At 57.2% G+C, this 16,216-nt stretch overlaps 1 protein-coding gene across 2 annotated transcripts in view; it reads left to right on the plus strand.

Moving 5' to 3' along the window:
- Slc27a1 (solute carrier family 27 member 1) overlaps positions 1-11,599 on the plus strand; it is a 17,866-nt gene extending 6,267 nt beyond the window's left edge. For both annotated transcript variants that reach the window (XM_004647390.2, XM_023707621.1), the window contains exons 3-13: positions 4,030-4,424; positions 4,728-4,889; positions 4,969-5,038; positions 5,180-5,271; positions 5,370-5,479; positions 8,505-8,714; positions 9,086-9,212; positions 9,291-9,428; positions 9,580-9,744; positions 9,931-10,077; positions 11,226-11,599. In XM_004647390.2, coding sequence (XP_004647447.1) covers positions 4,030-4,424; positions 4,728-4,889; positions 4,969-5,038; positions 5,180-5,271; positions 5,370-5,479; positions 8,505-8,714; positions 9,086-9,212; positions 9,291-9,428; positions 9,580-9,744; positions 9,931-10,077; positions 11,226-11,383 — 1,774 coding nt within the window. In that variant the 3' untranslated portion in view covers positions 11,384-11,599. The remainder of the gene's footprint in view (positions 1-4,029; positions 4,425-4,727; positions 4,890-4,968; positions 5,039-5,179; positions 5,272-5,369; positions 5,480-8,504; positions 8,715-9,085; positions 9,213-9,290; positions 9,429-9,579; positions 9,745-9,930; positions 10,078-11,225) is intronic.
- The last annotated feature ends 4,617 nt before the right edge of the window (positions 11,600-16,216 follow it).

The raw sequence follows: 16,216 nt of genomic DNA on the forward strand, positions 1-16,216 counted from the left end.
TTTTTCTTTTGGTGGAATCCGGGATTGAACTCAGGCCCTTGTGCTTGCCAGAGAAGCGCATATTCCACTGAGCCATCTCCCCAGTCCCCAGAAAAAGAAAAGGAAAAACAGCACTTGCTCACTATATAGTCCAGGCAGGCCTTAAATTCATGGGGATCCTCCTGCCTCAGCCTTCTGAGTGCTTGGATCACAGGTGTGTGCCACCATGCCTGGTTCAGTACCACACTGCTGGGCTGAGAATGGGACGCTGGTTACAGCAGCTCAAAAGTTCTGTGAGCCACATAGGCACCAGGGCCAGCGGAGGGCACATGTGGTCGGGTCCGACTGTGCTGTGGCTGAGGTTTGCCACTTCATGGCAGAAGGAGCTGGAACTCCAAACCAACCAAGTCCCCTTCCTGGGCAGCCCTACACTTTTCCTCCAGTTGTAGAGTGCCTTTGTGTGTATTAGTTTTTTAAATTTTATTTTATTTTATTTTATTTTTTTGTATTTTAGTAAGGGTCTATAGGGTCCTACTATGTAGGTCAGACTCGTAATGATTCTCCTGTATTCAGCCTCCCAAAGAGCTGGGATTATAGGCGCACGCCACCACATCCATGGTGTGGTCTCTTGGCTCACATCATGGTCTCAGTGCACCTGGGGTGCGGGGCTGGCATGGCATGCTGGGGATCGAACCCTGGCCGCTGCGTCTGCCTAAGCAGGCACTTGAATCCTCTGAGCTATTTGGCCAGCCCTTTGTTTGTTTGTTTTTTAAATTTTAAGAAATTATTTATTTGGTACAGGGTCTTGCTACGCTTGGTCTCGTAGTGATCCTCCTGTCTCAGTCTTCCCAGCACTGGGATTACAGGCATGCGCCACCAGGTCCGGCTTTGGTGGCCGGTGTGGCATGACTGGGGTTCTGGGCCAGCAAGGCCTATGGCACTGAGGATTGAACCTGCACTTGCCAGGCAGGCACTTAGGCACTTAGATGGCTGAGCAGTCTCCCCAGCTTTATGTGTTAGTTTTCTGTGTTTGTTTTCTCTTAAAGCCCAGACTCCACAGTCTCACCTGACGTGCTGAGCCACCCCACCCCTTTCCTCTGCTCCCGCGTCCTGGCCCCTGGCCTTTTCTGCTGCTCATCACTGCTCTCTTGGGCATGTCCCCACGCCCCCAGTCTGCTGGAGCATGTGTTTGGCAGCTTCTGGAGAATTTCATGGGGAGGTCAGTCTTCTGCGCTTTGCCCTGTTGGCAGATGTCTCTACGTCGTATTGTGTTTGCCTGGGTCCAGAGTTCTCGGGGGGGCAGTATTTTCCTTCACAAGAGAAGGCTATTTTTCATTTTCTTTTTTTGGTTTCTGAGTTTTTTGAGACAGGATCTTACTGTATAGCCCGGCTGGGCTTGAACTCACGGTGATTGTCCTGCCTCAGGCTCCTGAGCAGCTGGGACTATGGGTGCACGTCCTGGCTGGCTCCTGGGTGGTCCCCCCTCCCCAGGGTCAGGTCGCCGCCTCAAGCAGCCCAGCCAGCTGCAGGCAGTCTGCACTGGGGAAGCCCTGCCTTGGTCCCCTTGGGCCAGTGCTGGAGCACATGACAAAATGAGGAATAAAGCGCCCGCAGGGTTCTGGGGGTGGCAGCCACTTCCTGATGCACAGCCTCTTGGTCTCTCTCTGATCTGAGGCCGGAACCTGAGACCTTCATATGGAGCTGCAGCCCCAGTCCTTTTGTATTTTGAGACAGGGTCTGGCAAAGCTAAGTTGCCCAGGCTGGGCTTGAAATTGCCACTGTCCTGCCTCAGCCTCCCTAGTACCTCAGATGACAGGTGCGTGCCATCACAGCTGACTCCCCTTTGTACTCTCACAGAGGCCAGCAGAATTTGGGCAATGTGGGGCAGCCCAGGGCCTGTCCTCCAAGCATCCACGTCCATCTCTTACTCTCATGAATGTCTTGAGGGCTGGGGAGATAGTTCAGTGGCATAAGCACCTGCTTGGCAAGTGCAAGATCCTGAGTTTGATCCCCACTACCAAACCAATCCAAAACCAGTCTTGATGACCCTGTTTAGGGGCATGGCCTCAACCAGGGATGCACACCTGGTGGTCTCAGGTGGCAGGCCTTTTTTAGCACAGCTAAGAGGCCCCAAGTCTGGTGTCTGCAGGCCTGCTCCGGCCCTGCTCACTCCTCCCACCTGCTGCCACCTCTCCCTCCTCCCCTTCCCCCCCGCCCCTGCTGTGCTCAGGCTGAGGCAGGGCAGTGCAGGACAACCTCCTGCCTGCCACTTGAGTAATTGGTGTCACATGCCTATCAGCTGCCAGGCCAGCCCTCTTTCCTTCTCTCTTCCCCTTTTTCCCTCCCTCCCTTGGCAGCCCTAGGGCTCAAACCCAGGGCCTCTGCACTGAACCATAGCCCAGCCTTTTGTTTTTTGAGACAGAGTCTTAGCCAGCCCCTAAGATACTCAGGCTGGGCTTGTACTTGTGATGTTCCTGCTGAGCCCCCAGTGCTGGGATTACAGGAGCACACCACTGTGCCAAACTTTTAAGAACATTTTAAAATTAAAAAAAAAAATATTATGGAGTCAGACACAGTGCCCTGTGCGTGGAATCTCGGCTACTGAGGTGGTGAGGCAGGCAGATGGGCAATTGATCAGTAATTTATTTTAAAATAAAATAAAGATAAAATGGGCTGGGGATGCAGCCTAGTGTGAAAGCCCTAGGTTCGACTGCTATTACTGGAAAAGAAAGTTTTATGGTGGGAACGTCTGCCCCTCAGAAGTGGTGTGGACGTTATCGTCACCCTGCCTGAGCCCTTGGCAGTGTGCTGACCAGGCCGGAGGCTGGGTACCTAACACAGAAAAGGGGGTGTGTCAGCATCTGCGGGCTGGGAAGGCTGGGCCAGGTGCCACATCCTCCGAGGTGCAGGGGGCAGCACAGGAGGGTCCCGGGCCAAGCCTGGGCTCAGGGATCTGCGTCACGCTGTCAGTATCGCCATCACCGTTGGAAGGACATTTGAGCCACAGCCCTCAGCCAGCCCTGCAGCAGCAGCTGAGTCACTGCTCTCCCTGTCCCCACTCAGCCCGGAGGACACAGGCTCTTGGATCACAGGCTGTATTGTGGCTGCTTATGTGCACACGTGCCCCTGTGTGTGCTTGCACTCTGGGGCTGAGCCTCAAGGGCCTCCGCCCCCTGGCCCCATCCAGTGGAGCCTGCCCTGCTGTCTCCACCACCCAGGGGCCCCTACTCAGGAGGCTGAGGCAGGAAGAGCACAGGTTTGCTCATCTCTCTCCCAGAGAACTGAACCCCTGAGGTGGGGTGGTGGCTCTGTCTTCAGACTTGGCTGTCACAGGGAATAAGAGGGTGGCACTCACAGAACAGACTTTTGTTCAGTACTGGAGAAGGAACTCTGGGCCTCTGGGCCGCTCCAGGGAGCCCTTTCAGCTTTCATTTTGAGGCAGGATCTTGCTAAGTTGCGCGGTGAACTTATTGTCCTCCTGCCTCAGCCAACCAGAGTGCTGGGATGACTGCCCCTCACCTGCTCGAGGGCTGGATTTCACATGATTTTGATACTGAAGGGGTGGTGGGTGGTAAGCATAGAAGGCTATGGGGCGGAGGCCAGAGGCCAGGAGGGCCGGGCTTGGTGCTGGTCTTGAGATGGGGCAGCCCAGCTTCTGGGACCGGAAGCAGTCCGGGGGGGTGTTTACCGCGAATACTCAGTCTTTCCCCTCCCCCGCTGGCTACCTTCATGACACTCGTCCCCCACGGTGATGTCCTCTGACCCCACCTGTGCGGGTACTGTCCAGCCTCCACCGCCCAGCCTGATAGTGCAGATTCGGCTCTGTGGCCACAGGAGAGACCTTTACCGGCGCCCCCAGACAGCCCTAAGCCAGCTGGGGCAGATGCAGTATCTGTAGTTCATCCCATGGTGGCGTAAGCTGGCCGCTGCTGTCCCCTGCCCTTGTTCCCAGGAGGTTGGCACCACAGGGTTCTGCGTAGGCCTCACTGCCCCCATGGGGTGTTGAGGCCTTGGGCTCCCGGTGACAGTGGCCCTGTCCCCTCCCCGCAGCGGCCTCTCAGTTCTGATCCGCGTGCGCCTGGAGCTGCGGCGGCACCGGCGCGCGGGCCACACCATCCCGTCCATCTTCCAGGAGGTGGCGCGGCAACACCCCGAGCGTCTGGCGCTGGTGGACGCAGGCAGCGGCGTGCGCTGGACCTTCGCGCAGCTGGATGCCTACTCCAACGCCGTGGCCCAGCTCTTCCAACATCTGGGCTTCGCGCCGGGTGATGTGGTAGCCGTCTTCCTGGAGGGCCGGCCCGAGTTCGTGGGGCTGTGGCTGGGCCTGGCCAAGGCGGGTGTGGTGGCCGCGCTGCTCAACGTGAACCTGCGGCGCGAGCCGCTCGCCTTCTGCCTGGGCACCTCAGGCGCCAAGGCGCTGGTCTACGGCGGGGAGATGGCAGCGGGTGAGCCGGGCGGCGGCGGGCGGGAGGCCCCAGGAGACGGTGGGCCCAGACCTCACAGGGGACCCCCAACGTGGGGCATCTGTCATCCCTGTTACTCAGGAGGCTGAGGCAGGAGAATCCCAAGTTCAAGCCCAGCCTGAGCAACGTAACAGATCTGTGTAGAAATAAAACGGGCTAAGGGTGCGGCTCTGCGAGGCCCAGGGTACAGCCCCCTACCCAAGGAGGGGTCCTTTGGGCACGACAAGGTGGGAGGCCGCGCGGGCAGGGCGTCTGCCCACGGTGACTCAGTTGGCGCCGGCGCAGCGGTGGCTGAGGTGAGCGCGCAGCTGGGGAGCAGCCTGCTGAAGCTGTGCACAGGCGCATTGGGGCCCGAGAGCCTGCTGCCCGACAGCCGCCTGCTGGAGGCGCTGCTGGAGGAGGCCCTGCCCGAGCTGCCTGCGCAGTCCCCGAGCTTGGGCATGGATGGTAAGTGGGGCCGTCTGCCTGCCTGCCCGCCACCTTGTGCCCCTCCACGCCCCTGCGTGCCAACGCGCCCTCTCCGCAGATTGCCTCTTCTACATCTACACGTCGGGGACCACGGGGCTGCCCAAGGCTGCCATCGTGGTGCACAGCAGGTGAGACTGGCCTGGGTCCCTTCTCACGCACCCCGAAACCGCCTCCTCCAGTGCAGCCCTAGGACCTTTGCACACACTGTGTGGGGAGTTACCTGTGGGGCAGGCACCCCGGGACCTGAGCACTGCCGCCTCGGCCCCCAGGTACTACCGCATCGCAGCCTTCGGCCACCACGCCTACCGCATGTGTGAGGCTGATGTGCTGTATGACTGCCTGCCCCTGTACCACTCGGCAGGTACGTGGGCGTGGGCGCCGCGGGGTGCGGGCGCCGCGGGGTGCGGGCGCCGCGGGGTGCGGGCGGGCTGCGTGGCTCACCCCTCCCCACTCCTGCAGGCAACATCATGGGCGTGGGGCAGTGCCTGATCTACGGGCTCACGGTGGTGCTGCGCAAGAAGTTCTCCGCCAGCCGCTTCTGGGATGACTGCATCAATTACAACTGCACGGTCAGCGGTCAGCGCGGTCCACAGAGGGCTCTGTGGTCAAGCCCCGCCCATAAGCCACCTTGCCTGGCCCCGCCCCTGCCGCAGGGCCTGGCCTTGTCTATCTCAGGAGTCTTGGGCAGGGCTGGCCCTGGGAGGAGAGGACAAACAGCCACTACGCCTGTCCTAGCCTTGGCTGAAAAGCTTTGCGTGTAAACACATCAAAATCTTCAAAGTAGCCCAAAGCATCATATCCATTTTGCAAATGGGGAAACTGAGGCTCATAGTGTAGCTGGGATTGGGCCCTGTGTGCCCTGTGCAGGCCATGCCCCCTGCAGACTTCTCTTTTGGACAGCTGGGGACTTCCAGAAGTGAGGCCAGGTGTAGCCAGCCCCCTGGGAGGGGCTTCCAGGTGGAGGCGGTGCTGTGCACTGTCTTAGTACTGTGGGGGAAACAGGACAGTCGAGGAGGCGCAGTGGGGCGCTCTGCATCCTGGAGGCCCTGGACTCCATCATGAGAGGAAGAGTGGAAGTGAGCAGTTCCTGCGTTCCCAAGGCTGTCAGCTCTGTGGTCCTAGGAAGTCCTGTCCCCTCATAGGACCCCTCTGCCAAGTGTCTCAGGAATGAACCATTCCCCCACTTCGGCAGCCCCGATCTGCTTTCTCCGATCTGCTTTCTGAGTCTGGGTCCTTCTGTCTGGTCTTTGCACCCGTGGGGCACGCGCATGTTGACCGGGGCTTTGCTCTTGGCGCTGTGCCTGAAACCCCAGCTTTCACCCCGGTGTAGGCAGTGGCAGGGGATCTGTCATTGCAGAGTGCAGGGTAGGCTGTGGCGCCATTCCGAAGTGTGTTCTCTTCCTTGTAATGTGACACTTGGGCAGAGGGGGCGCTAGTGATGTCCCTGTGAAGGACTTTTTGGTTGACTCAGCCTGCCTTATGGGCGGGTCTGGTAGGGCAGGTCGAGGTGGGGTTCAAACTGCAGTATCCTGCGCCTGACTGCATTTGCATGCGCAGGCGCTTAACTGAGTTAACTGGCAGGCCCCTGTCCCTGTGGTTTGAGGGGAAAACCTCTTACCTGGGGCTCCCAGCAGGCCAGGGCCAGCACCTGTGCCACCTCACCATGCAGGGAGAGCAGGGGTTCAGGGCAGGAAAGGGACCTTAGTGATCATGGCCACACTGGAAGCACAGATAGGAAGGCAGTCAAGCCTCCAGAGGCTGAGGCAGGAGGGTTGGCAAGTTTGATCCACCCTGAAGGTTTGCTTAGTGACTTTGTTAGACCCTGTCTCAAAATGAAAAAAAAAAAGCCAAATGTAGAATCCCCAGTGCCATAAAAGGCAAAAAAAAAGTCTTGAGGCAATGATGCAAGCTTTGCTTAGTATACAAAAGGGGGACAGGGAAGGAGTTGGGGTTCACATTTGGAGATTGTAGGGCTGGTTCTGAGCAGTGGAGCCCTGGCTGCACTGAAGTCACATGAGGTGACCTTTGAGCTCAGCTTTCCTTGAAACCCTAGGGGACTACAGGGTTGGGACATCAACTGCGGCATCAGTCACATTCCCACTGCAGAGACAAAATACCCGATACCCACAATGGGTGGAGATTCATGGGCTCACAGGATCCCAGGGCGCAGCCAGAGATGGTCAGGTAGGGTGGGGTGGAGGCAGGGCATCCAGGCCCACTGGGAAGATGGGTGGGGGCAGTGATTGGCCCTTCCAGTCTGGGCCCCTGCGAGTCCAGGAGACACCTCATTACCTCACCTCAGTGTCCCCAGCTTTGCAGAGGCCAAAGCCAGTGGTCTGTGGTGCTGTTGTTGGCACCTGGGGCCTCCCTGTGCATACAGCTGTGCTTACCTTTAAGCTAGGATGTGCCCATGGCACCCTCATGCCAGGTAGGAGTTGTAGATGTGCCTAGGCACTGCTAGTGTCCCTGTCAGGGAGTCACCTGGCTGAGAGCTGCAGCTCCAGGCTGTCCCCTCTCCTTCCCTCCCTCCCTCCCTCCTTCCCAGTACTAGGAGGGAACCTGGGCCCATGCAGGCCCGGGAAACACTCATCACTGAGCTGCAAGCCCAGACCTTTTTTATTTTTCAATTTTGAGAAGGGTCTCCCTCAAGGTACCCAGGCTGGCTTCACTCTCACCATCTTCCTGCCTCAGGCACCCAAGTAGCTGGGATTACTGTGTGCTCACAGAGCCTGGCTTGGTCTAGATATCTGATCAGCTTCAGGCTCATCTCCCTCAGTAAAGACCCCTGGTGGCTTAGCCCATGGTGCTGGAGGGCCCTGTCTGGAGCTTGACCTGGGTCTCCAGTCGAGTCCTGTCCGCCTGAGGGGCAGGATTCTCTGCACTGCCAGGTGCTCGTGGACACTGAGAGTGCCAGAGGGGCAGAGGCAGGAACTTTGAAATTCCTGTACTTGGCCCAGGGTGGGGCTGCTTTTTCTTTGCAGTGCAGGGACTAAACGCAGGGCCTTCACAAGGAGCTACATCCCCAGGCCTTTTTCATGTTTAGTTTGAGACAGGGTCACTTTCCTGGGCTGGGCTAGAACTTGCAGTCCTGCCTCAGCCTCCCACAGCGCCTGGCTTCACGTGCCCTGGTCTAAGGCAGTCTTGGTTGCTAGGGCAGGTGGCCAGGCTATGTCCTGAGTTCACTCCTGGAGTTGGCATGGGCGATGCTGACCTGGGCGGGTGGCTAGTGGCCATGGGCATTCCATTGTCTTTTTGTTTTCTTTTTGCTGGCTCAGCCTACCCTAAAGAGTGGGGCTGGGACATCCTATGGTGCTGGGGATTGGACTTTCCTAAGCAGGCACTTTAGATTGCTGTGCTATCTTGCTGGCCCCCTTCATTGTCTCTGAGGGTTCAAGTCTAGCCCTTCTGTAACCTCATGCAGGTACCCTGTGAGCTCAGTTTTTCTCTCTGTAAAGTGGGGAGCATGATTACCCACAACCCTGTGGCAAGATAAGCAGTGGGATCCCATGGCCCAGAATCCTGTGAAAACCCATGCGGGTGGGCGGTGGGTGGCAGGGCAGGAGGGCCCTCCTCAAATGCCATGCTGTGCCACAGGTGGTGCAGTACATCGGCGAGATTTGTCGCTACCTGCTGCGGCAGCCGGTGCGTGAGGCTGAGGTGCAGCACCAGGTGCGCCTGGCAGTAGGCAATGGCCTGCGCCCCGCCATCTGGGAGGAATTTGCACGGCGCTTCGGGGTGCGGCAGATCGGGGAGTTCTATGGTGCCACAGAGTGCAACTGCAGCATCGCTAACATGGATGGCAAGGTGCGGGCCAGGGACTGGGGATCCAGGGTGTGGAGTCAGGGCCACTGGCATCTCAGTAGGCAGGCCAGGGGCGCATGCCTGTGATCCCAGCGCCTTGGCAGGCGGAGGCAGGGGGATGGCCAAGTTCCAGCCCAGCCTGGTGACTCAGGGCCTTAGAGAGATCTAGTCTGAGAATAGATAAAAGGGGCTGGGGTGCAGCTCAGTGCAGTGGGACGTGAGACAGCCGCAGGGGTGTGGATTGTGGGAGGTGGCAGCTTGACCTCCTGGTCTGCAGGTCCTCCGGGTCCCAGAGCTTGGGACAGCTGCACACAGGAGTCCGGACCTGGCCACCTCCATCCTCATCACGCTGACCAACTCTGCCTTCCCTACAGGTCGGCTCCTGCGGCTTTAACAGCCGCATTCTGACGCGCGTGTACCCCATCCGGCTGGTCAAAGTCAACGAGGACACCATGGAGCTGCTGCGCGATGCGCAGGGCCTCTGCATCCCCTGCGAACCCGGTGAGCGGAGGCCCTGGCCCGGCCCCGGCGGCGCGCCCACACCCGCCACCCTCTCATCTAGCCTGGCCTCCTCCCCAGGGGAGCCTGGTCTCCTTGTGGGCCAGATCAACCAGCAGGACCCCCTGCGCCGCTTTGACGGCTATGTGAGTGAGAGCGCCACGAGCAAGAAGATAGCGCACAGCGTCTTCCGCAAGGGTGACAGCGCCTACCTCTCAGGTGCACGGCAGGGCGGGCGGTGGCTCCACAAGGACACACCTGCACCTCACCCCCCCCCCCCCCCCGCCCCCGGCCCCACTCCTGGCCGGCTGCGCACCCTGTCCCTCGCCTCAGTCTGCCCCCACCACCTTACCCGCTCCAACCGCCGCAGGTGACGTGCTGGTCATGGACGAGCTGGGCTACATGTACTTCCGCGACCGCAGCGGAGACACCTTCCGCTGGCGCGGGGAGAACGTGTCCACAACCGAGGTGGAAGGCGTGCTGAGCCGCCTGCTGGGCCAGACCGACGTGGCGGTGTACGGTGTGTCTGTGCCAGGCAAGCTTGGGTCACAGCGGATGACCTTGGGGGCGGTATTCCCAGGGGGCCCAGCAGAGGCTCAGGCACAAGGGTGCCCCTAGCAGTGCACACCCCGCACACCGTGCGTAGCAGACTGGGGGCGCAGCGTCTTTGTGGAGGGCAGAGCACGGAGTGCGCGGACTTTCAGCCGAGCCGTCTCCCTAGGAGTGGAGGGCCGGGCGGGCATGGCGGCCATCGCGGACCCCCGCGGCCAGCTGGAGCCCAACTCCATGTACCAGGAGCTGCAGAAAGTGCTGGCGCCCTATGCGCGGCCCATGTTCCTGCGCCTGCTGCCGCAGGTGGACACCACAGGTGCGGCCCTGCCCCAGCCACGCTGTTACTTTGTCACGCGGTTTCCTGCCTCGCCCCCTCCCGGCGCGTCTTGAGGGGGTCGCCGTCTTCATTTTCTGCCAGCTGCGGGTCCGGAGGTTCACCCTCACGTCCATGCCCCGCCCCGCAGGCTGCCTGCATCCACGCACTGGTGCATCCACGTTGCTTTTTCAGTTTTAGTTTTGCAGCACAGAGGACTGAACGCTGGGCCTTCATGCTGAGAGGCACCCTAAACCCTTTTGTCATTTTAAATTTTGAGACAGGGTCTCACTAAGTCACTAAATTGCCCAGTCTGAGCTGGAATTTGGGCTCCTCCTGCCTCAGTGACCTGAGTACTGGGATGGCAGGCATGTGACACCATGCCCACCTCCTTTTTGTTTTTGATTTGTGAGAGTTCTTGCTCATATTTAAGTGTTAATTCCTTACCACTTTCAGACAGCAAGTCTTTTCTGTGTTCTAGGGACAGAATCCAGGGCCTCCTGCATGCCAGACAAGCTGTCATGCCTGAGCCCTACACCCAAACTCTCTTATTCTTGAGTCTATCAACCTTGTCGAATAAGGCCAGGGAAGTGCTTATTCTACTGAGCCATCTCTCCAGCCCCACTTAAGTTTTGTTTTTAAAAATTACCTTCTCACAGCATGCTGGGAGGCTGAGGCAGGAGGACGAAAAGGTTGAGTCCTGCCTGGGCAACTTAGCAATTTAATAAGACCCTATCTCAAATTAAAAAAAAAAATAAAGGTGCAGGGATGTAGCTTAGTGCAAAGGTCCTGGATCCAATCCCCAGTACTTCGGGGTACGTGTGTGTGTGTTTAACCTTGCCTACTTTACAGCACAGGTGCCTACCCTCACTGTACCGCACAAGCCTATAGCCCTTAGTGTTATTTTCCCACAAAACCAGACTTGTAGATGCCCAGCTAGTCCCTTTTGCCTCAGCTTGTAAGTGCAGCCCAGGACAAGGTGCCAGGCGCAGGCGTGACCATGCGCCAATAAAACTTTATTGACAAGCACCTGCCGGGCCAGTGCGCTGACCTCTGATCCCTGGTCGGCCGGCCAGTGGGAAGCGGGAAGCTGCGGGGCGTGCTACTTTAGGTCCCCAAGTCCCCTTCGTTTTCTCCTCCCCTCCCCACAGGCACCTTCAAGATCCAGAAGACCCGGCTACAGCACGAGGGCTTCGACCCGCGCCAGACCTCGGACCGGCTCTTCTTCCTGGACCTGAAGCAGGGCCACTACCTGCCGCTGGACGAAGCTCTGCACGCGCAGATCTGCTCTGGCGCCTGCGCGCTCTGACTCGGGCGCCCTCGCCGCGTGCGCGTGCGCGTGCGCGGCGGACGGACTGGCAGCGCCTCCTTCCCGTCCTGGGCTCTGGGCTGCAGTCTCCCTGCCTGCTGGCGCTGTGCCTTAGGACCTGCTCGGGCCCCACCGCGGGCTGCGGACGGGGTGCGGCCGGCGTCCGCTCCTTACGGGGCGCCCGCTCCTTACGCTGCACACTTGGGCTCGGGCTCCTCCTCCTCCGGCCGGTGGGGGCGCCGCTGCGCCTCCAGCTCAGCTCCGGGGCCCTGGCTGGGGCGGCGGCCGCGGGCTTCTCGTGCACCGGCCGGCGTTTGACACGGGGATTTCTGTCCGCCTTAGTTCTAAGAAATAAACCCGCGAAGTCCGGCAGCTGCTGGGAGCGCAGAGTACTCGCGTCTGTCCCCGAGGGCGCGCACGGGCGACCCTTCCTCACCTCCCGGCCGGCCCAGTCCAGTCCTGGGACCTGGGGACACCAGACCCAGCAGCCTCACAGCCTGCGTCGGAGGAGGGCTGGTGCGGGCCTTCATCCCCGCAGGGCTGGACCGGGCTGGGCTCACTCGGGGCAGCACATTGCTGGCGCTAATGGACAAGATAAGCTTGTAAAGCTGGCTTAACACTGTGGTACCCGGGATAGAGCTGCGAGCCCGGACCTTTTTTTTTTTTTTTTTTTTGTATTTAGGACAGGGTCTACAGGGTCTCACTGCGTAGATGGGACTCGTAGTGATCCACCTGTTTACAGCCTCGCAAGTGCTGGGATTACAGGCGCGTGCCACCACGCCCAGGCTTCTCTCAGTGCAACCCAGGGATTGAACTCCTGGCCTCTGTGTCTGCCTAGGCAGGCTTTAATCCGCTGAGCTATTTTGCCGGCCTTTTTTATTTAGATAACAGTTTCACACTCATTAAATTTCTCATGCTGTGCTTTAACTTGCAATCCTCCTGTCCCAGCCTCCTGGGTACCTGGGATTGGAGTCCTGAGCTAGTGTGGATGTTTCCACATTCCTGATACCGTTACTGAACTGGGATTAATTTCCTGCCAACATTAAAACTACAACATGGGTCCCTGTCCTAGCCACCTGCAGGACCAAGGGACCACTGGGCTAGCATCACTCCCCCAGCAGCCCAGGGCCTTTGTGTTCTCATGGGTGGCAAATGGCCTGCGGACCCTGGAAGCTGCCCTAGGTGCAGGATTTGGGGAGCATGTTCTCTCTGCTTCAGATTTTGCTTTTTAAAAAAATTTTGGGGCCCATGAGATAGCAGACGAAGTGCCTGCTTAGGCAAGCACAGGAACTGGGGTTTGATCCCATGTACCATGTGCTGCACCAACCCTGCCCCCAGGGTGTGCTGAGGCTGGGACCAATTTGGGGTGTAATGACGCACGCCTGTAATCCCAGCACTGGGGAGGCTGAGCTGCATAGTGAGACCCTGTTAAAAAAAAAAAAAAGGAATACCTACACATATATATGATGTGACAAGATATTTCAGAGATAAGACCCATGTTTGAACAATAGTTGTTTACTCCGTATTTTTTTTTTTCCAGTACTGGGGATTGAACTCTGAACCTTGTGCTTACCAGGCAAGCCCTTATTCTACTGAGCTATCTCCCTGGGCATTGTTTACTCCATATTTGGAGACAGGGTCTTACTAATTTTGATAAATTGCTAGACTTGAATTTAAGATCCTCCTGCCTCAGCCTCCTAGAGTGCTGAGATTACAGGTCTGTACCGCCACACCCAGTTTAGATACAAGATTTGTTTGGCACCTCATACAGCCTGAAGATAAGTTATATGCTGTTTTTAATAGATGTGTCCATGAAACAAATATACAGGGCAGGGGATTTAGTTCGGTGGCACAGTGCCTGGCTATCGGTAGGTCCTGAGTTCCAAAAAAAGGGAAAAAAAAAAACCCAAAACAAATATTTAATTTTCCACTTGTGTGGCTTCACAGCAGTGCAGAAAATTTTGGATTTGGGAGGCTGAGGATTTCACTGGGACAGTGTTAGTTTAGATACATGGAGCCCTGGCTTTAAACCACACCCCCCAAAAAACAATCCTCAAGTATCAGATTTCAGAGTATTTAGGTTTCAAGTTTTGGATGAGGTGTGTTCAACATGTATCACAAAAAAATTAATTGCTCTAAAACTTCATTGGTAGGCGTGGTGTACACACCTGTAATTGCAGCACTCAGGAGGCTGAGGCAGGAGGATTGCTGCGAGCTCACATCCAGGCTGGAATACATAGCAAGACCCTGTTTCAAAAACAACAGAACAAAACCCTTATTGCTGGGGCTGGTGAGATGGCTCAGTGGTCTAAAGCACCTACTTAGAACAAGCTTAGCAAAGCACAGGTGACTGCGGTTCAATCCCCCAGCACCACATGCCAGCCAGCCCCCGCCCCCTGGTGGGCTGAGCTGAGCTGGCCACACACACACACACACACACACACACACACACACAAAATAAAAAAAAAATTAAAAAAAAACAAAAACAAAACCCTTATTGCTCACCGGTCCGTCCCTGTCCCCTTTGTCCCTTGTCAGCCACCGATCCCCACGGTGGGCCTGAAGTTTTGCTTTTCCACACCACACAAACACAGTGGCCCTTCCAGCCTGGCTTCTCTCTGTTTACCAGGCGGCGTGTCTGTCTCTGCTTGGGGCCACGCTGCTTCCGTGTCTATTTTCCTTTCCACAGTCCTGGGCTGGCGCTCATGGTGCAGCTGCACCCTGCCTGCACAGAAGCCTCCCTTTGTGATCTGCCTGAAGCGTCCTGATTCAGCCAGGAGGATGCTGGTGTGAGCCCCTTGGGAGCACCCAGGGCCAAATGGTGCTTAGTGGGGAGGTCCAGGATTCCACCCCAACTACAAAAAAGTAAAGAAAAAAAGCCCAAAGGCTGTGTGACAATTACTACTATTGAACTGCAGAAAACTTTCACCAACCCACACAAACCCCATCAAGCCCGGTGAGGTGGTGCTTGCCTGTCGTCCCAGAACTTAGGAGGCTGAGATAGGAGGACTGCAAGTTTGAGCCCAGCATGGGCTATGTAGTGAGTTCAAATCCAGCCTGAGCTACACAGTCTGTCTCAAGAAACAACAAAAAACACTACCACTAGTCTTTTCCCCAGCTCCTGCCAACAACCCATCAGCCTCCTGTCCCTGGGGGTTCCTTGGCTTTGAATGTTTCCTATTACGAGTCACACTCCATGCCCTGCAGCTTTTGTACATTATTCTGCTGTTCCACTTCATGTTATAGTGTGTTTTGTTCCTTTTGACAGCTCAGTAATATTCCACCAGCCACACTGTTTATCTAGCCATCTGCTGAAGCACAGCTGTTTCCACTTTTGGGTTACTTTAAGTAACTTCTAGGAACATCCTCTCAGGGACACCTCCAGGTGCTTGCGCTGGGCCATGTGCTCACATTACACTGGGGAGGAATCGCCATCTGGCTGCACCATTTTATCTGCCACTGGCAGCGTGCGTGTGTTCACACACAGCCAGCACTGTGTGTGGCGTGCAGCGGCTCCGTCTCCTCCCTCTGATGCTAGAAATGGAGGCCAGGGCCGCGTGTGCATTCTGCCAGAGCCACAGCCCCAGGCCTACAACTTTTTAGGTTTTGAGGATTTTTATTTTTTTGGGGGGTGGGGGGAGGCTGGCTCAGGCTGCCTTAAAGGTGGACCTGGTGCAGATGTGGAGCTGGGGATCGAACCGCGGTCCTCTGCGCCTGAATGAGTTTGCCCAAGCAGGCACTTTAAACAACTGAGCTAAGCTGCAAGCCCCTTAATTTGAGACAGGTTGTCAGCCCATCTAGGTTGGCTTCAGACTTGGGATCCTCTTGCCTCAGCTTTCAGAAGAGCTGAGACTATGGGGTGCAGCACCACGCCCTGGTTTGCTGTCATCTTCTCCTGTTTTATTACAATTTCTACACATTTCTCCTTGATGGCCAGTAGGCAGGGCAACTTTCCATGTGTCACCAGCCACTTGCTTATCTTCTCCGGTGTGAATATCTACCTGGATACTTTGTCATCAAGCTGCATGTGGAGGCGCATGCCTGCAATCCTAGCACACAGGAGGCCCAGGCAGGAGGACTGCTGGGTTCCAGGCTAGCCTCCTGAACTACACAGCGAGACCCTGTCACAAACAATAAAATATATATATTTATGTGTATTGGATGTAAGACCCTTACAGATGATTTCTCCAGTCCTGTGGCTATCCATCACTTAGTGGTCAGCAGGGATACAGAAGTCTTCACTTTCAGGGAAGTCTGGTTTATTTTTTGTTGCTTGTCATTCAGGTGGCTACAATGCACACGCATCCTGGCACTGTGGTGTTCACATGAGGACACAAAAATTAAAATGTGTTGATAAATAAGTAGCGCCAGGTGTGGTGGCGCACATCTGTCACCCCACCACTCTGGAGGCTGAGGCAGCAGGATCGTCACGAGTTCGAGGTCAGTCTGGGCTGCAAAGTGAGCTCAAGGCCAGCCTGAACTGCAGAGCAAGCCCCTGTCTCAAAAAGAAAAAGAAAAACGAAAGAAATAAATGGACATAGCTGGGAGCGGTGGCGCACGCCTGCAATCCCAGCCCTCGGGACGTTCGGGAAGGAGAGTCGCCGGGAGTTCCAGGCTTGCCTGAGCCACGCGGTGGGCAAGAACCTGTCTCCAAGCAAAATCCCTCGGAACAACGGCCGGACGGAGGACAAACTGCAACAGACAGAACGAGGCAGCGCACCGCCGCCCAGGAAAGCCTCCCAGCCGCACGGCGCTCCGGGCGCTGCCGCGGGCGCCCTCCTGCCGAGCAGGCTCCGAGGCCCCCACGCCCCGCGCCCACCCCAGCGGGGACCA

This window comes from Octodon degus, unplaced genomic scaffold, assembly GCF_000260255.1.
Source record: "Octodon degus isolate 3935 unplaced genomic scaffold, OctDeg1.0 scaffold00304, whole genome shotgun sequence".
Lineage (NCBI taxonomy): Eukaryota > Metazoa > Chordata > Mammalia > Rodentia > Octodontidae > Octodon > Octodon degus.